The 18,726-nt window shown below is 60.9% G+C and overlaps 1 protein-coding gene across 8 annotated transcripts in view; it reads left to right on the top strand.

Annotated features, from left to right (window-relative positions):
* Positions 1 to 18,726, top strand: part of IGSF9B (immunoglobulin superfamily member 9B) — a 42,459-nt gene that overhangs the window by 17,872 nt on the left and 5,861 nt on the right. For 2 of the 8 annotated variants that reach the window (XM_086383313.1, XM_086383316.1), the window contains 12 exons: positions 116 to 261; positions 2,344 to 2,486; positions 2,768 to 2,908; positions 2,991 to 3,107; positions 3,508 to 3,658; positions 4,360 to 4,483; positions 6,487 to 6,662; positions 7,622 to 7,848; positions 8,484 to 8,568; positions 10,647 to 10,808; positions 11,058 to 11,103; positions 11,655 to 13,304. In XM_086383313.1, coding sequence (XP_086239439.1) covers positions 116 to 261; positions 2,344 to 2,486; positions 2,768 to 2,908; positions 2,991 to 3,107; positions 3,508 to 3,658; positions 4,360 to 4,483; positions 6,487 to 6,662; positions 7,622 to 7,848; positions 8,484 to 8,568; positions 10,647 to 10,808; positions 11,058 to 11,103; positions 11,655 to 13,304 — 3,168 coding nt within the window. Of the gene's footprint in view, positions 1 to 115; positions 262 to 2,343; positions 2,487 to 2,767; positions 2,909 to 2,990; positions 3,108 to 3,507; positions 3,659 to 4,359; positions 4,484 to 6,486; positions 6,663 to 7,621; positions 7,849 to 8,483; positions 8,569 to 10,646; positions 10,809 to 11,057; positions 11,104 to 11,654; positions 13,305 to 13,965; positions 14,198 to 14,708; positions 14,755 to 18,726 lie in introns of those variants that run through there. The other 6 variants (XR_015157428.1, XR_015157429.1, XM_086383315.1 and 3 more) reach the window with 6 other exon arrangements.

Raw genomic sequence — 18,726 nt, 5'->3', positions numbered from 1 at the left:
AGCGTCAGTGTGGGGGGTGTCTATCCCACGCATCAGCCATGGGGAGGACTCCCGGGCACAGTGCCCTGGCATCGCATGGAAGACCCTCTCCTCCATGTGTCCTGTGTCCCTGCAGCGACCTGAAGCTGCGGGTGCGGATCCTCATCGACGGGACCCTGATCATCTTCCGGGTGAAGCCGGAGGATGCGGGGAAGTACACCTGCGTGCCCAGCAACAGCCTCGGGCGCTCGCCCTCGGCCTCGGCGTACCTCACTGTGCAGTGTGAGTGGGCGCACTGGCCATGCTGGGGACGGGAGGGTGGCCTCAGGGAAGGTGGGCAGAGGAGGGGCCAGGGCGAGGGAGGGGGTCAGCCCTGGAGGAGGCCCGACCGGGGCTGGTTAGTGCACATGAATGGAGCCCGCTCTGGGTCCTTCTCCCAGCCATGCGGTTGTCCCTGTCCACTGATCCATCCCACCAGCCTCACCCTGGCTGGGCTCAGGGCCAGGTTGGCCTTCCGGACACTGTCCTTGTGCTGGTGCTGGCCAGATCCTCTGTTTGCACCTGGAATGAAGTGCTTTTTCTCACTATCTGAGGATGTGTGTGGCTCACACCTGGTGGGGTGACTGTCCTGCCAGGTCTCTGCTCCCCCGCTGTATTGGTAAGGGGCACAGGCCCTCTCCCAGTGGCTCATCCACTCCTGCCAGCACCAGGCCCCTCTGGGCCTTCCCTCTGCAGCTCTCGGGGCTGCCCAAGACCCAGAGCGGCCGAGGGCTTCTGTGCAGCATCGTTCAGCTTGCTGGTTGTGGTGGGGAGAGGAAGTGTGATGAGGGCTTGTCCCTCCCTCCTGATTGGCCGATGGCTCTGTCACTCAGGCAACATGGTCCCCTTTTGATGCAGTAGATGACAGGCACTCCATCACTTGACGGCTTGTGTGGGAGAACCAGCTCCCCCACAGCACGGAGGGGCAGGCAGGCGAGAGTGTGACTGTCTGGAGAGGGCCTGGAGCGGTGTCTGAGCTGAGGATGTGAGCAGAACAGCTGGTGACCCAGGAGACCAGCAGAGCAGGGGCCTGGTGGGGGGCTGCCTGAGTGCTGGCCTCATGCCCTCATGCAGTGTTGCTGCTGCTGGGGTCAGAGGCCTCCTCCCCAGTTTCCACAGCAGAGGATCACTCTCAGCTGCTGTCCTGTGAGTCCCAGGTTCTTGAGAGCTGTGAGGCCCCAAGACAGCTGTGTGACCTGGGGCATCAGGTCTGTCCCACCCACACCTGCTGGAGGAAGAGGCTCCTTTGCAGACTTCTCGTGGGGAAGATCCCATCTGCTGTGTCATGGGGCACAGAGGGGCAGAGACAGAGGCACAGGGCTGGTAGGAGTGGTCCCAGAGGACCCTGACCTGCCTGGATGAGGACTCCTATCCTCCAGCTGTGGCTGTGCCTGCCAGGGAAGAGTGGTTTCCCGTCTCCCTCCAGCGCATCACCCACTCCCACTTGTCCTTTCTTACCTTCTTGCCTTCAAAGAGAATCCGGGGTGGGGGGAGGAATGAGATTTTCAGGTGGGTGAGACAAGGATCTTTATTTCTACTAAAAAGCAGTGTTCAGAGTATTTCCCATTCATAAACCCTTTGAAAACCTTGGAGGGGAAAAAAAAAAAGCTTCCACCATACAAAAGTAGGAAGCTATGTCTAAATATACACCTCGGCCTGGTATTTATGTAATGCTCTTCTGCGAAGGGCTCCAGACGCTGACAGAGCCGCCCATTCATCCCCACCGCCTCCCGGGGAGTTCTGGATCGTTCTCCTTCGTGGCCCCCGGGTGATGACTCACCCGAGTCGCGGGGCTGCTGCTCTTGTCGCCCGAGAACCTTCCAGAGGCTCCGTGGCTGACTCTGCACCTCAGCTACACAGACGGGAGACCGAGGCAGGAGGGAGCCCACAGAAGCAGCCTTGTTCCGAGGGTGTGGGGAGAGGAAGGGCCTGGGGTCCCGCCTACTTGGGAGGGATGCTGTCATCTTACCGGTCTTATCAGTGGCCAGACACTGGCTTTGAGGTTGGGAGTCTACGGGCTGGGGTGCTGAGGGTCCCTGCTGGCTGTCAAGTCTGCAGACAGAGGTGTTTGGGGGTAACTGCAGGTGGGCAGGAGCGGCAGTGCCTCGGTGCATTCAGATGGGGGTTCTTAAGGATGCAGGACTGGACAAACGGGACGGCCGTGCTGGCCTCTGGGCGGTCAGCCCTGGGGGTGGGCCGTGTTGTCTTGTGGCCCCGCTGGCCTGGCACCTGGTGCTGCACAGAGTGCTGGGCCCTGGGCTGTGGGGTGGCTCGGCCCCCGCTGTGCCTTCTCATCCCTCCTTGCCCCAACTCCCACTCCTGCAGACCCAGCCCGAGTCCTCAACATGCCCCCTGTGATCTACGTGCCCGTGGGGATTCACGGCTACATCCGCTGCCCCGTGGACGCAGAGCCGCCGGCCACCGTGGTCAAGTGGAATAAGGATGGCCGCCCCCTGCAGGTTGAGAAGGTGCTGGAGGGCTGCGTGTGGGTCTCGGGAGGCCCCTGGCTCTGAGATGCTGCCTCCAGGGATCTGGTTCCCGGCAGGACCCCTCCACTCCCCTCAGAGTTCTGGGAGAGCAAAGAGCTGCTTCCCGCGGGGCCAAGCCCAGCAGGTCTGGCCATCCTCCCAGACCCAAGATGCCCCACCCCACATGTCTGCCCACAGAGGGGCAGCTCGGGTCTGACTGGTAGGGCCGGATTGGATGTCAGCACTGACCACAGCTCCACTCCACTGTCTGTGCCCGGCAGAACCTGGGCTGGACTCTGATGGAGGACGGCTCCATCCGGATCGAGGAGGCCACAGAGGAGGCTCTTGGCACTTACACCTGTGTGCCTTACAACACCCTGGGGACCATGGGCCAGTCTGCCCCTGCGAGGCTTGTCCTGAAGGTGAGGCAAGGCTGCGGGTGCCTCCATATGGGCAGGCGGGCTCCTGAAATGCCTGGTGTCACAGCCTGGCCTGCTCTCCTAGGACCCCCCGTACTTCACGGTGCTACCGGGCTGGGAGTACAGGCAGGAGGCCGGCCGGGAGCTGCTCATCCCCTGTGCCGCGGCTGGGGACCCCTTCCCCATCATCACCTGGAGAAAGGTACCCCTGGGCTCTGGGGTTCGTGGGGGGTGGGGTAGGGGCCCCTTCCTGTCATCACCTGGAGAAAGGTACCCCTGGGCTCCGGGGCTCGTGGGGGGTGGGGCAGGGGCCCCTTCCCGTCATCACCTGGAGAAAGGTACCCTTCGGCTCCAGGGCTGCAGGAGCGACATGGGGGTATGACTGGGACTGCTCTGTTCCCAAGGGGCAGCCCCGAGGGTGACGCGGGGGCAGTGGAGGGCTGCGGGGAGCACCATGGGGGCACGGCCGGGACTGCTCTGTTCCCAAGGGGCGGCAGAGGGCTGTGGGCTGAAGCCCATTGCTGACCCCCTTCTGGAGCCCTGAGTGTCGGTGGCTTCTCTTCTGCCCTGGCCGCCCGCTCCCGCCCCCGTGTTTGGCCAAGGTAGGGAAGCCCAGCAGAAGCAAGCACAACACCCTGCCCAGCGGGAGCCTGCAGTTCCGCGCCCTGAGCAAGGAGGACCACGGGGAGTGGGAGTGCATCGCCACCAACGTGGTCACCAGCATCACTGCCAGCACCCACCTGACCGTCATCGGTACGGGCTCGGGGTTGGGCGGGGCCTGGCGCGGGTGTCCCGTTTCGTGGGGCTCTTCTGCTGTTGGAGACATTGTCCCTAGGACCCCAGCCTGGACATTATGCCTGCCCCTCTGGGACAGACAGCCACTGTCCTAACAACAGCCATTGAACATTTACCACTGGCTTTAAACTCGGTACCTAGTGGTGCATAGTGGAAGCTGGTATTCCCCTCAGGCTCACTCACAGAGACCGAGGCCAGCCTGGGTGGGACACCTCAACTGGCATCACCACACTGAGTGGTGGGCCCTGGATTCAAACTCCTGCTGGAGACGTGGAGGGCCTGCTGGACTGGGCTGCTCTTACGATGGTGTTTGGGTCTCAGGCCAGAGTCGTGTGGGACGGGGCCTTTTGGCTTTGCTGACCTCCATCAGGTGCACTTCTGTGTTCTGCAGATGAGCACAGTCCTGACGACCAGGGGTTGACTCCCCACCCTTGGCCCGTATCCCTGATGTTCAGGCCGTCTCCTGCTGGAAGAACCAGCCTCCCTGGCAGGACAGGTTTCCTCCTTCAGCCCTAGGGCCCTGGGCTAGACCCAGCTCCTCAGAGCTTCATGGCCCCCACTGCTCCCCGGGGCCACCGTGCTTGCAGGGCACCCGGGCTCACAGCCCCAGTCATGCGGGTTCCCTTCCTCCCTGCCTGAGGTGTCTGCTTGGTCTCCAGGCACCAGCCCCCATGCCCCGGGCAGTGTCCGGGTCCAGGTCTCCATGACAACTGCCAATGTGTCCTGGGAGCCAGGCTACGACGGAGGATTTGAGCAGACATTCTCTGTTTGGTACGGACCTCTGTGAGTCACCCCTGCACGCCTCGCTCTCTGCTTATCCCTCCCTCATCAGTCCACAGGGCTTGGGGGGCAGGTTATGAGGAGGGTGTGTATCTCTGCCCGCTTGACCTTCCTCTGGATGGTGGGTGTGGTGCTGCCTGGTGACTAGGCTTCTGTGGGCGGGGCGTCTGGGATGATGCCGGGGCCCGAATGGCCCACCATCCTGTGGTGAGTGTCCTCAGCTGACCTTGCGGCCCTTCCGTATCCTTGGCTCGCTCCTGTAGGTTCCTCTGTCCTCTGGAGTCTGGAAGAGACTCCTGATCTTGGGCATCCTAAGACAGCCCAGCTGCAAGCCTAGTATTAGCTTTATCCTGACCCTTCCCCCATGGTTCCAGAAACCAGTGTGAAGTGGCGCTCACCTTCCTGCCCTCGTCTGCACATGGGTATTTCTTTCTGGGATTGTGTGTCCATTGCCTTTGTACCTGGCTGTACATTCATTTGGTGAGATGCGGTGATTGGAGATCTTTGCTGAAACCTTGGGGTTGACTGGCATCTCAGTGATGTGTGAGTCAGGCTGAGGACAGAAGATGTAGAAAAAATGGGAGGAGAGCCCTCGGTTGAGGTCCACACTCACCTAGGGTTTTCCCGAGCCCAGAGCTGGCCACCTGCACTAGGGGCGACATTGTTGATCAGGGAGGGTGCGCCTCAGCTCCTCCTCTCCAGACCTGTCTCCTCAGGGTGCGTGTTGCCCCAGGCTCACCAGGCCTGGAGAGGAGGAGACAGACTCAGGCAGAGCCCTCCATGGACTTCCAGCACAAGGGAGGTTGAGAGGGACCTGGCCTGTTTCCTAGACTCTGAGTACCTGGGCTTTGAGTTCTGGACACAAACCGGACCTAGGTGGTGAGCTTGGGGGGGCTCAGAGTTGAAGCGAACCCCGTCCCACCCCCATGGGGCAGGTGAGGTACTGCCAGGGGGCTGTGTGGCCAGGGCAGGGCATGTGGCCACCTTCGGGGAGGCCTGAGCAGAAGGTCTGGGCATGGACTGGTCCCCTCGCTGCCTGTGGCTCTGCTTCGCTGTGTCACCCTGCTTGCCTGCTGGGGTGCCGGGTGGGAGGGGCAGTCTTGGGCTAGGGGGCTCTTTCCCCCCTTATCTCTGCCTGCCTCCAGCTCTCCCATCCTGACCTTTGATGCTGGCTTCTCTTTGCTGTGCTTTCCGCTGCCCTGGCTCTAATTCCTGGGCAGAGGCAACTGTGAGCCATCGGTGTGTAGGGACCTGGCCTCCTCGGGGGTCCTTGATCTGCACGGCTAGTCCAACGGGAAGCCGTCCCCTCCCCGTGGTGGCACTGGACAGTGCGCCTGGGCACAGGCTTCATGGCCGGTGGGGAGTGTGGCGGGCTGCAGGGCAGGGGCTGACCTCTCCCTGGATTCCAGCATTCTGCACCCACAGTGCAGCTGTCCTTGGTGACTTCTAACCCCGAAGGCTTTAGAATCCTGTCCCCGTTGTGGGGAAACGCTCTTTGTTGTTGTCCTGTGCCCAGCTCCTCCTCAGTGACACCAGCCTGCTTGAACAGAGCAAGCCCTCTGGGTCACGCAGGCAGGCCAGTTTTGACCATCCCAGAGCAGCCAGGCAGCTGGGCACCTGGCCTCCCCTCAGGTCCCGCTGGTGCTCATCGTTACTCTCCCACTTTAGCACCTGCCTTGTTCCCAGTGTCCTCGCTCTCAGGGCAGGGCCACTCTTAAGACTCTGCTCAGGGTGAGGTTCTCTCAGAATGCAACTGGTTATTCGACCAGTTTCTTGAGCGTCAATAATGCCAAGGGTCCCCTTTCATAGATGAGGCACCAGCAGTGGCTAGGGACCTGGCCTCATGGGGACAGGGCCAGCCATAGCTGAGTGGTCACAGCCTGTTCCTGACCTCAAACCTGGGGAGGCCAGGGTGCCCCCCACCTCCAGCACTTGTGTGCCCTCTCCTGTCTCCAGTGTAACCCACCCCGTCTTCTTGTCCCCAATCCTCTCTCCCTCTTGGGCAGGATGAAGCGGGCACAGTTTGGGCCCCATGACTGGCTGTCCTTGCCCGTGCCTCTGGGACCCAGCTGGCTGCTGGTGGAAGCCCTGGAGCCCGAGACAGCGTACCAGTTCAGTGTCCTGGCCCAGAACAAACTGGGCACCAGCGCCTTCAGTGAGGTGGTCACTGTGAACACTTTAGGTGAGGCCGGGCCCGGGCACTCCTGGAGGAGCTGGGATGGAGCAGACGTTTCTTGCCCGCTCTGTGCAGGCACCTTGCTAAGTGCCTTCTATGACCGTCACTGATGACGCAGCAGGGGTCTGTCCCACCATCCCTTGGGGTTGGTCTGGACCAGAGTGCCCTGGCTGAGCACTTTGGGCCCTGTGGGCCAGCCTCATGTGTCTTCGGGTGGATGGAAGAGCTTTGGTTTCATCCTTCATGGCTGACCACCTGTTTCCGTTTTCCTGTGGCCTTGTAGGGGGATTAGGGGTCCTTTCTCCTCCTCCTGTTCTCTGCTGGTTCCTTCCTTTGGCCCCCAGCCTCATTTGGTGGCAGGCGTGCACCCATCTCCTCCTTCCTGACCCAGGGGCCCGGGAGGGGCCGTGCCCTCCTGGCTGCTGTTGCATTTGTCCCCTGTCTGTGGCCAGCGAGGGCAGCCGTGACCGGGCAGCTCCACACCAGTGTTGCCCGGGGTCCTTTATTGCCACCGAGGGGCAGCTGTGGAGGAAGGCTCACCCTGCCCCAGAGAGCCCCCCATGGGGGCCAGCTTTCCACCTGGGCCATAGGGGACTGTAGGGACAGGGCAGTGCTGAGGGAAGGTGTTCCTCCTCCTCCGGAAGGGAACGAAAGTATCTTTTTAAAGATACCACCTTAGTTGCCAGTGGTTCCTGATGTTTTTCCTGTGAGGGCCATGATGCCATCCCTCGTCCGTCAGTATTGTTGGATGCGCTCTGGAGATAGAATCAGGAAGCTCAAGCCCGCTGCCCGGCCTCCTTCCTTTGGATCAGGAGGGCTCTTCATGTGACTGGTCCTTAAATTGACGCCTGCTCCCAGGGGATGTGACCCTCACCGCCTTGGGGTCCCTGTGCCGCAGGAACACGTGGGTAGAGGGGGTTCAGCAGCCTCAGCAACCCCCTCATCATCTTCCCCCCGCCCTGCAGCATTCCCTGTCACAACTCCAGAACCCCTGGTGCTGGTTACCCCACCGAGGTGCCTCACAGCCAACCGGACCCAGCAGGGCGTGCTCCTGTCCTGGCTCCCACCTGCCAACCACAGCTTCCCCATCGACCGCTACATCCTGGAGTTCCGCGTCGGAGAGCGCTGGGAGACACTGGACGATGGCATTCCTGGCACCGAGTTGGACTTCTTTGCCAGGGACCTATCACAGGTGCGGAGCCTGGTGTTTGCTGGAAGTGATCGTGAATTGCTTCTAGAATCACTGGGAGCTCAGGTGTCGGGAGGCTGTCTGCATACTGCCACACCTGCACTCCTGCTCTCCCAGGGCTGCTGCCAGGGTTTGGGCAAGGTCTGCAAGTTCAGGGCCAGCCCTGAGGGGTCTCCACATGCCGCCAAAAGCCAGGGAGCGCAGGGCGGGCTGGAGTCCGACATGGGCAGCCCAGGGTGGGAGCCCTCCTTCAGCAGTTCTCAGCCCCTGGAGAACATGGTATTTTTTTCCCAGCTGACTCCCCTTATACCTTGGCGTCTCTCTAGCTGGAGGGAGGCAGCCGCTTATCGCACATGTGCCTGCTATTTATCCCTTCTTCCTTTCTCCCTTCCCTGGATGCTCTAGAGCTGGGATTGGTCCCAAGAGCCCACATTGCATCTCTTTATAGTTTTGCTTTCAGTGACCTCACACGTATAGCTTGGAATCTATCACAGTCCGAGTATTTATCCCATGGAAATTGGCAGATAGCCCAAGTTGCAGAGTTGGTGGCGGGGGGAGGGGCGGGGGGTCAGCTGGGAAGGGTACTGGTGGCTGTGACAGGTTGCGCGGCTGACGGGGTGTCATCTCTGGGGCTGTAGGACACGTGGTACGAGTTCCGGGTCCTGGCCGTCATGCAGGATCTGATCAGCGAGCCCAGCAACATTGCCGGCGTCTCCAGCACAGGTACTTGGGGTCGGGGCCGCATCGGCACACCAGCTCGTGTGGGGAGAGGCTGAGCCGGAATAGAGGAGGGGCGCCAGCTGACTCTCTGTGTCATGACCTTGAGGTGGGTAGGCTTTCTCCACCTGAAGAGCCAAATTCATGACCATTTCTCTGTGGTAGCCACAGAAGGAAATCCAGCTAACCTTCTCATTAGAACAGTCAAAAAGAACTTCAGTCCTTTTGCTGTCAAATTTCTGTTCCTCTGGTGTTATCCACTTGTGGGGCAACGTGGGGGGTGCAAATTGGAGCAAAGAGACAGAAACGGGTCAGCGGTGCTTACCGATGCCTCTTGGTAAGGCAGCTTTATAATTAGGGTGTTTCATTTGGAAAATTGCTGTTTGGTGTTGTTTTCCTCCGCTCCTTCCTCTCCCTAGATTTTTTTCAGGCTAAATAAAGCCAACTCCCTAGCACTGTCTCCATTTATCTTCCTTTCTCTTGGCTCTGGTCCCAATTCTACGCATGTTTCTCCAGTTACAGTCCCTGCCAAGTAGCAGATCCCTCCCCCAGAAGTGGTTCCCTCGGTTTGGGAAGAAGCTTTTGCTTAGCGATCAAGTTGGGGCACATGTCCTTGGGCAGTGCTTGCAGGGCCCCCTGGAGGCAGGGGGCAGGAGGGGGCCCGACGAGCTCATGCTTGGGATTCCTGGAGATGCTGGTACGGTGGGGTGGGCAGGGAAGCGAGCCTTACACACTTCTGTCTTGTGTGTTAGGCACTGTGGGGCTGGTTTCTTTTTTTTTTTTAATTCATTTATTTTTGGTTTTGGCTGTGCTGGGTCTTTGTTGCTGCACGGGCTTTTTCTACTTGTGGCAAGCCAGGGCTACTCTCTGTGGTGTGCGGGCTTCTCATTGCTGTAACTTCTCTTGTGGAGCATGGGCTCTAGGGCACGCAGACTTCAGTGGTTGCAGCACCTGGGCTCTAGAGCGCAGGCTCCGTAGCTGTGGTGCCCGGGTTCAGTTGCTCTGCAGCATGTGGAATCTTCCCTGACCAGGCACTGAAGCCCTGCACTGGCAGGTGGCTTCTTAACCACTGATCCCCTAGGAAACCTGGTCTTGTTTTTTTTCTCCTCCGAGGTGCCTGCTGTAGCCCAGCACACTTCTGTCTTGGCATCCATCTGGGGGAGAGCTGCAGCCCAGGCCGGGGTAGAGGACTTGAGGGTTTGGGGGCACCTCTCGTGAACTGTTCTGCTCAGTGGCTTTATGTCTGGTTCCCAGTAGTGGCTAGAGTCCCTGGTGAACGTCCTCCAACTGCTTCAGCATTCCCTGTCGTTCAGCCACCTGCTTGTAAAGGCTGAGCCCTCTTTTTCTACTCAGCATGATCTGGGTTGTTTTAATCCATGTCCTCATCGACATGGGAGTGGATTCTGGCCAAATGTATCAAAGATATGTGGGCTTCCCTTTGATGAGCCTGCGGGGTGGCACTTCCTAATGAGCTGTTGGGTGATGTGTGATCCTGGGGACCCATCCAATCCCACTGTCTGTCATAAGCTCTGTGGATCTGGGCCCTTCTGCCAGTAGTACAGGATGTTGTCTGATGGCCCTGTCCACGCCAGCATGTGCCTGTGATGGCCAGGACGTGCTGACCCCCTGCAGGGGTTGCCCACCTGCACCGTCATGGTAGAATGGGAGCCTGCATTCTGGAGTGACAGCCCTGTGGTGCTGCAGTCACCCTATTGGGCTCTGGTCCTGTAGAGAGGCTGGCGGGAGTCCCTGTGGCCATGTGATACTTAGGCTCCCGCAGTGTCTGGTCAACTGGGCGTGGCTTCCGGGTGGAGCGTGCTGCTTGGTGAGGGCACCTGGTGAGGTCATCAGGTAAGTGATGGCCTGGTCATCACCTGGAGAGGCTGCCCCATGGGGAGGAGATACAGGTGGTGACTCCTCAGCTTCCTGATGCCCTTCCACCTCTTCCCACCAGGCTGCCTCTTCAGTGTTAGGGCAGAGCCTTAGACATGTGGATCCTATGCGGGCGGAGAGGCACCTGGGGCCCTGGGGGAGGGAAGAGTCTCACCTGTGCTCCACCCCCACCCCTACCCCCATCCCCTCAGACATCTTCCCGCAGCCGGACCTGACCGACGAGGGGCTGGCTCGACCGGTCCTGGCTGGCATTGTGGCCACCATCTGCTTCCTGGCCGCAGCCATCCTGTTCAGCACCCTGGCCGCCTGCTTTGTCAACAAGCAGCGGAAGCGGAAGCTCAAGCGCAAGAAAGGTGGGTGTCGCCTTGAAAACAGAGAAACCGGACCTCGTGGGCAGAGCTGCCAGCGGGACTTGCCTTGATGGTGGGAGAGGTGGCTGGGACCAGAATGAGGGTGGAGTGGCGGGGGTGCAGGATCCTGGATGGAGCGATTTCTGACGCCTGGGGGCCGCTTCCCTTCGGGGCTTTGCCCTGGGCCCTGCTGACAGCTGGGGTGGGCTCTGTGGCATCAGCCTCAGCCAGCTCCATTCTTTCTCCCTCTAGACCCTCCACTCTCCATCACACACTGCAGGAAGAGCCTGGAGTCTCCGTAAGTGGCCTCCGCAGGAGGAGAGGGCACGGCTGTCCGGGGTGGAGGGTGGGGGGCTCGCTTAGCTTTGTCACCTTAATTGATCTGCATGGTAGTTTCAAGTTGTCCACACTGACAGAGGAAGCAGACAACTCAAGAGAGCAGATGAACTGTTTCTCTTTGGCTTTAGAATCTATTTCTTTGATGTTTTTTCTTTTCCCACATCCTAACAGATGTATCTTCTTTATATGTTTTGGTTAAGTTAATAGTAAAAGGAGCTTGCATTTCTTGAGCAATCTAGGAGTCAAGTTGCAGGTGTGACTAGAGAGAAGTGTCAAATAGTAGTAGCAGATGGAATAAGCGTAGGAACAGGGTGTCCGTTTGGAAAACGGACAGCGCCCACCTAGCCAGTTGAGAGCCAGGCAGAGTATCTCATGCCAGAACACGTGGCCCCACTGCCGTTCCTCCTCACTGTCACCCTGCCAAGTGATTCAGGTACTTGGCGGGAAGAACAGAAAGAAGTCATGTCCTCCAAGCCCCCCTCACGCCGTCTGCTCTCTCCCTGTCCCCAGCCTGTCCTCTGGCAAGGTCAGCCCTGAGAGCATCCGCACGCTCCGTGCCCCGTCCGAGTCCTCCGATGACCAGGGCCAGCCGGCAGCCAAGAGGATGCTGAGCCCCTCGCGTGAGAAGGAGTTGTCCTTGTATAAGAAGACCAAGAGGGCCATCAGCAGCAAGAAGTACAGTGTGGCCAAGGCGGAGGCCGAGGCGGAGGCCACCACGCCCATCGAGCTCATCAGCAGGGGCCCTGATGGCCGCTTCGTGATGGACCCCTCTGAGGTGGAGCCCTCCGCCAAGGCCCGGCGCATCGAGGGCTTCCCTTTTGCTGAGGAGACCGACATGTACCCCGAGTTCCGCCAGTCGGACGAGGAGAACGAGGACCCGCTGGTGCCCGCGTCCGTGGCTGCCCTCAAGTCCCAGCTGACCCCTCTGTCGTCCAGCCAGGAGTCCTACCTGCCACCACCAGCATACAGCCCTCGGTTCCAGCCCCGTGGCCTGGAGGGCCCCGGTGGCCTGGAGAGCCGGCTGCAGGCCACCGGTCAAGCCCGCCCGCCCGCCCCCCGGCCCTTCCAGCACGGCCAGTATTATGGGTACCTCAGCAGCAGCAGTCCAGGGGAGGTGGAGCCGCCTCCCTTCTACATGCCGGAGGTGGGCAGCCCCCTGAGCTCCGTCATGTCCTCGCCGCCCCTGCACGCCGAGGGGCCTTTCGGCCACCCCACCATCCCCGAGGAGAATGGAGAGAACGCTTCCAACAGCACACTGCCCTTGACTCAGACGCCCACGGGTGGGCGCTCCCCAGAGCCCTGGGGCCGGCCGGAGTTCCCCTTCGGGGGTCTAGAGACCCCGGCCATGATGTTCCCCCACCAGCTGCACCCTTGTGAAGTGGGTGAGAGCCTGCAGCCTGCGGCCGGCCTCCCCCGAGGACTGCCGCCCGCCTCCCTGCAGGTGCCTGCAGCCTACCCAGGCATCCTGTCTTTGGAGGCGCCCAAGGGCTGGGCTGGCAAATCGCCAGGCAGAGGCCCCGCCCCAGTGCCCCCCACCGCCAAGTGGCAGGACAGGCCTGTGCAGCCTCTCGTGAGCCAAGGGCAGCTGAGACACACCAGCCAAGGCATGGGCATACCCGTGCTGCCTTACCCCGAGCCGGCCGAGCCGGGGGCACACGGCGGCCCCAGTGCGCTGGGCCTGGACACTCGGTGGTACGAGCCCCAGCCCCGGCCCCGGCCCAGCCCCCGGCAGGCCAGGCGCACTGAGCCCAGTTTACATCAAGTGGTGCTACAGCCCTCCCGGCTCTCGCCTCTGACCCAAAGCCCCATCGGCTCCCGCACCGGCTCCCCTGAGCTGGCCGCGCGGGCCCGGCCCCGCCCCGGCCTCCTGCAGCAGGCTGAGATGTCAGAGATCACGCTGCAGCCGCCGGCCGCCGTCAGCTTCTCGCGAAAGTCCACGCCATCCACGGGCTCCCCATCCCAGAGCAGCCGCAGCGGCAGCCCCAGCTTCCGGCCCACTGTGGGCTTCACCACTCTGGCCACAGCCTACCCCTCCCCTCCGCCGGGCCCCACGGGGCCTGCGGACAGCTTGGATGTGTTCGGACAGACGCCTTCCCCTCGAAGGTTGGGGGAGGAGCTGCTCAGACCGGAGCCCCCCGCTCCACCCTTACCGAGTTCAGGGTGAGTGTGAGCTGGTCTCTCGTGCCCACCGCACCTGATCATCTTCCGCCCCTTCCCCCCTGCCCCCTGCCCCTGCCCCTCCATCCACCGAATGACAGGGCTTGTCTGGACATGCTGCAGATCCTTCAGGAGAGGAGTGCTGGTCTTGGCATCGCCAGGGTGTGGTCACTGGGGTGGGGGTGCGGCTTACCTGCCCAGGTACCTGGCCAGGAGCGTGAGGGATCTTCTCCACCCTGCCCAGAGCTCTCAGGAGACCCCCGCCCGGGGCGGCGGCCAGGGGAGAGGACATGGATGGGGGAGGGTACGTGCGTCCCTTGAGTGGTCACCCAGTGCTTCCCTGGGAGCCTGACTTTGGGTGGTTCCAGGGTTTGCCCGGAGACCTCGTGTCCAGCCTCCTTTTCTTCCTTGACCCCTCCTCCTTGAAAGCAGGATCCTGGGGCCTGGCTTCCCTGGGCCCCCAGGCTCTGGTCCCCAGCTTCCTGCCCTCTGCTGCCTAGTGAGCGCCGCCCCACTCCCCTCAACGCCCCCCACCCGCCAAACCCCCACCACCCACCCCAGCATCTCTAGAGGCTGTGTCCTCCTGGAGGCTGAAAGCAACATCTCAGGCCTGTGAACCCTGAGCCCGAGCCACACACCCCACCCCAACCTGTGTGCCTCGCAGGAAGCTGCAGACATACAGACAGACAGACAAGCCCCTGCGATCAGCCGGCCTGGGGGAGCCCACTGTAAATGGTAGCAGCTGGTGTGCCAGGTACCACTGAGCCTGGACGCCTGCCCGTGCTCTTTCTCTCGGGTCCTTCTCCCTCCCTCCTTCTTCCTCCTCCCCGAGTCTGTCCTTCTCTGTCTGTCTCTCTTCCTCCATCTTCTTTGGGTTGGCCCGAGTTGCTGAGAAGAGCCTGCACCGTCTGTAGACCCCATATCTCCTGCCCCCGCCCCCTCTGGTTCCGTCCTTTGGTCTTCTTCTTTGGTGTGGCCGCCTGTGCAGGGGAACAGAGTCCAGAGCAGAGGCTGGCCTGGTGGTAGGCAGACGGGAGGTGGTCAAGAGGAGGAAGCCCGGCGCCCTGCCCCCTTTACTCCCCACTCTGGTACCTGGAAGCACAAGCCTCACCGCCCACCCCTCGGCTCAGGTTGGGGAGGAGGCTTGGGAGGTGGAGGAGAGCCGTGAGCTGTCTGCAGGAGATGCTGGGGGCCGTGCCCTGTCGTCTGTGCTTTGTGCAGCCCTCATCTGCTTCGTCCCATCGTGCCGTCTGGGTCTCTGTCTCTTTCCTTCCTGCCCCTCACCCCATTCTCTGGCCTCCTCGCTTGTCGGTTCTCTGATCCCCGTGCTCCTCCCCTCCCCTCTGGGTGTGCGTGGGTGGTCCCGGCGCCCGTGTTGATAACCGCTTTGTTTCTGATTGATCTCAGCTATCTGGGCAGTGTTGTCGAGACAAGCCTCTCTTCAGCTCAATAGGTAAGGGAGCTCCGGCTGGGCGGGCGGTGGGGGGCGGACCGGCGGACGGGCTTTGGCAGGGCCATCGCTTCCTCTACGGGGGAATCCAAACCATAGCCCCTTGGTCCTCTGTGGGGCGGCAGCCTCCGCTCCAATTCCCTGCGGCTTCCTGGGCTCCCCACATCATGCTGTTGCCACAGCCCGCCGGGCCACCGCCTAGCTGCAGCTTCCGAGCCCCGCCCAGAGCCCCCCCTGGTTTCTGCATCCAGACACCCGCATTCTGCTGTCCAGAGCTTCCCACAGAAGCCCTGGCGCCTGCATGCACCTGAGGGCCTAGAATGCCTAGAGCGCTTTGCATCTCTGCACTTGGGAAATCTGTCTGGGTCCCGGGGTATCTGTGAGCACCTTGCTCTCTTCTGCCCGGTTTTCCCAGCAGCCTCCAGCACAGAGGCCCCCTCCCTCCCTGGCCCCTTGACCTGCCCTGTTCCCTCCCTGTCCTCAGGGGATCCTACTGATAACCGGTCCTCCCTGTAGCTTGGGGCTGGGCTATGGCCTGCTCCTTTCTTCACCAGTTGGGTCTTTCTCTGGTCCAGGCCCCGCATCGTCCTGTGAGGGCCCTGGGCAGCGAAGGTCACCACTCCTGAGCCCTCACGGCAGCCTGTTCTTGGCTGTCACAGGACTGAGGCGCAGACCTCGCCTGGAGGCTCGCTGCTCTCAAGGCCCCTGAAGCAGCCACTCCTGCCCTCTCTGGGCCACAGCTCTGGGGGCTTCTGGGAGGAGCCCCCTAGAGGAGAGAACCGGCCCCAGGTAGGGGATTGGCAAGGGGCTGACCAAACACTACTTTTCTCCCTCTGCTCCCCTGTGAGTGTCTCCTCTTCCAGGTGGGGATCTCAGCAACTTGACAGCAGAAGGGTACCGAGCCTCTTAAAGAGGCTTCTGTGGGCCCCTTAACCCCATCACTCTCGTGGTGGCTAAGAAGATGCTGCTTTTTGCCATGGATGCTTCTGGGGACTAGCCAGTGAGGGCACCAAGCACTCAGACAGGAGCAGAGCCTCCCTGTGTACTTCTGGCTTCCAGGAGGAAGCCTTGTCTCCTCCCCACCTGGAGATAGCAGGGGGCAAGGGAGGTGGGGGGCTGCCTGTCTCCTCGAGACATGAGTGTGGCCTCCCATAAATCAGAGCTTGTTTGCCAGCTCCTCATGATCTGCAGCTGGGAAGGTGTCTGCAGCCAGAGGCCGGGTCCTGTGAAGCTGGCTGATGCCACGCTCTGGAAGCCCAGGGACAGCACTTGCAAGCGGCCAGCTGAGTGACACTGACAGGCTGGCCCTCCACCTTCCCTCTCTCCTCCCTGACCCCAGTTTGACCCCCTGAGGAGTTAATGACTCCAGGCCCAGCACTCCCCCTTCATTCTTGAAAAGTGCCCGGGCCCTGTTCTCCTCTGTGACCCCTCTCTGGTGTCCTACACCTGCAGGCTGAGTGTCCCTTCACTGTTGTGACAAACCCAGAATCCAGGGTCATGAGGTGGGAGCTGCTGGGTTTCTGCCTGGCCTGGCCGGCTCCTCGGCCTCAAGAGTCAGGCCCTCACTGTGCTGTCTGTCAGGAGCTCGGGCAGAGGCCGGGGGGCCCCCGCAGGCGCCGGGCTCCCCCATGGACGCTGCCGTCTTGCCCCCTTTGCATGTGTCCCCCTGGGTCTGTTGGAGAAGGTGTGACTCGTCTCGTCTACGTGCGTTCTTGCTCTGTCCCCACTCCCTGCTCCCAGCCCACAGCCGTCCTGGGCCGCTCCTCCTCTCCTTTTCCTCCTCCTCCAGCTCCCTTCTCAGAGCAGGCAGTGGTGGGTGGTCTCTGGGAGGACTCGGCCTGTTAGTGGCCAGGGCTTTCAGCTCCCTGTCTGAACACCAGCAGCCGCCTGGGCCTCCCATTCTCTCAGGTTCCCTTTCCTGTTCATGCTGACCATGGCCTCCATGAGGCAGGCGTGTCGGAGTGTGTTGGGGACCCTTGTACTGGGTGAACCCGGGGAATGCGGCCCCGTTGGTAAAAGCCTGTCCTAAGTTGGGAGGCCACACACTTGGCCCACTGGAGGGGCCGTCGGTGGGCACAGTGGGAGGGCGCCCCTCTGCAGAGTCCTGGTGGCTGTGCTACGATGGAAGGCAGGTTCACCCATGCCCTGGCCACCCCGTGGATGGGAGTGGGTTTGCTTGGTCTCCTCCCCAGTCCCATAGACAGACAGGCAGAGTGTGCACTCAGGAAACGAAGGCCACACTCTTTCCCTTCTGCTTTGCCGTTGCCAGGAGGGTGACCATTCTTGGGCAGGAGAGGTGTGGGGTCTCGGCCATCCTGCACTGTGGCTTGCCTTTCTGAGCTGAGCTGTGTCTTCCCTCCACTGCTCTGGGTGGGCACAGCAAAAGCAGCTGAGAGGTCTCTGGGACTGTGACTGATTTGGGTTTTGCATGAATTTTATAATGAGTAAGAGTCAAAAAGCGTTAAGGTATATTTCAGGCCATCTTTGGTAGGTCTGAACCACAGAGAAACACTGTGGGAACATAGACTTGGAGTTCACCAGGGATGCCTGGCTTTGAGGCCTCACCTTCCAGTAATGCTCGTGCTTTCTGAGGGAGGGGTCCAAGTTTGATGACTCTGTGTGTTCTGGAAGGACTGGGGCTGAATGGAAAGAGAGTTCTGGCTTCACCTCCCTGTCTGAGATCCTTGGCATCAAAGTGCATTGCCCAGAAGTCCCCCAGGGGCTTAGCCTGGACAGGGGATAGGGTCCCCCTTTCCAGAGAAGCAGGCAGTTGGCTTCCAGCCTGCTGGGATGCTTCGTGTGACTTTTCTGCCTAATTAACTGAATATGAAGGCCCACTGTGACCCCCTCTCCACACCCCCGTCCTTCCAGACCCTGCCTTTTTATCTCTGCCTCCTGTATGGGCAAGCAGCCCAGTGCCTCGGGGCTTCTCCTGTTGTGTGTCAGAGTCTGAACACCGAGCCAAATGCAGGAACAGGTGGACAGCAGGTGTCCTGGAAGGGCTGGAGCTTGGTTGCTTCATAAGGAAAACTGGCTCCCCCCTGCGTCCACTTCCCAGTGGCTTATTTCTTCCTTTTGGGAATCCTTGTTGAGGGCACACCTGAGCCAGCTTCCCTACCCAGGCTGTCTTCTCTGGCTCTTCCACCGATGGGGTGAATGTCCAAGACGGTGGCAGTGCGGATGTCCAGGGCAGGCTGACTGCTCGGGGCATGGTGGGGCTGCGGGGTGAGAGCAGTGTCCTCCTCCCGTGGGGCTTGTGCCTGTTTCCATCAGGAAGAAGCTGTGCACACAGCTTACGGGACGTTGAGAGTCTTGGCTGTGTCGTGTTGACAACTGGATTATGAGACAAACGGCATAAGCTCTTAACAGTTTCTCCATCTGAAAAATGGGGTCTGTCTCATGTTTGCCCCTTAGGGATGCTGTCAGGGTTCAGGGGAGTTCCTACAGAGAGCATAGATCAGTGCCTGGCATGATGAGTGGTGAACAAGTTCTGTATGATGAGAGCAATGATGACAGTGATGATGATACTGACCCTGGAAGCCTTAGCTGCCTGGAGAATCCCTTGCAGTTTTGGGGGGCATCCTGTACCTGTTTCTCTCATGCCCAGTGGGTCACTCTGCATTGTGTTGTTTGCACACTGGCCCCTGGCCTGCTGGCTTGTCACTCGCCTCCTCAGATGGTGTGCCGCTCACTTGTCTGCCCCTGGAAAAGGCCGGCCAGCACCAGCAAGCGGATGACCCAAGCCGTGTGTTCACGTCTCTTTCCTTCCAGGCAGCACCGGGAAGCCTTAGTCCAGGATGAGTGGGGTGAGCCCACCGCATCAGCTCCAGGGAGTCACGCTCCCTTGTGGCCTGGCCGTCTGCATTCTCGGTCTGCTTCCAGATTTCCTTCCAGCTGCTGCCGTGTAGGGCCTCCAGGGGTAGACTTCAGTGTCTGTGAAAGAGGAACGAAGGGGGAGCTGGCAGTTGGGTCTCT

The sequence above is a fragment of the Bos grunniens genome, chromosome 29 (assembly GCF_055505025.1).
Source record: "Bos grunniens cultivar Pamir isolate PY7600 chromosome 29, Bosgru_T2T1.0, whole genome shotgun sequence".
Lineage (NCBI taxonomy): Eukaryota > Metazoa > Chordata > Mammalia > Artiodactyla > Bovidae > Bos > Bos grunniens.
This window is presented reverse-complemented; position numbering and strand designations above follow the sequence as displayed.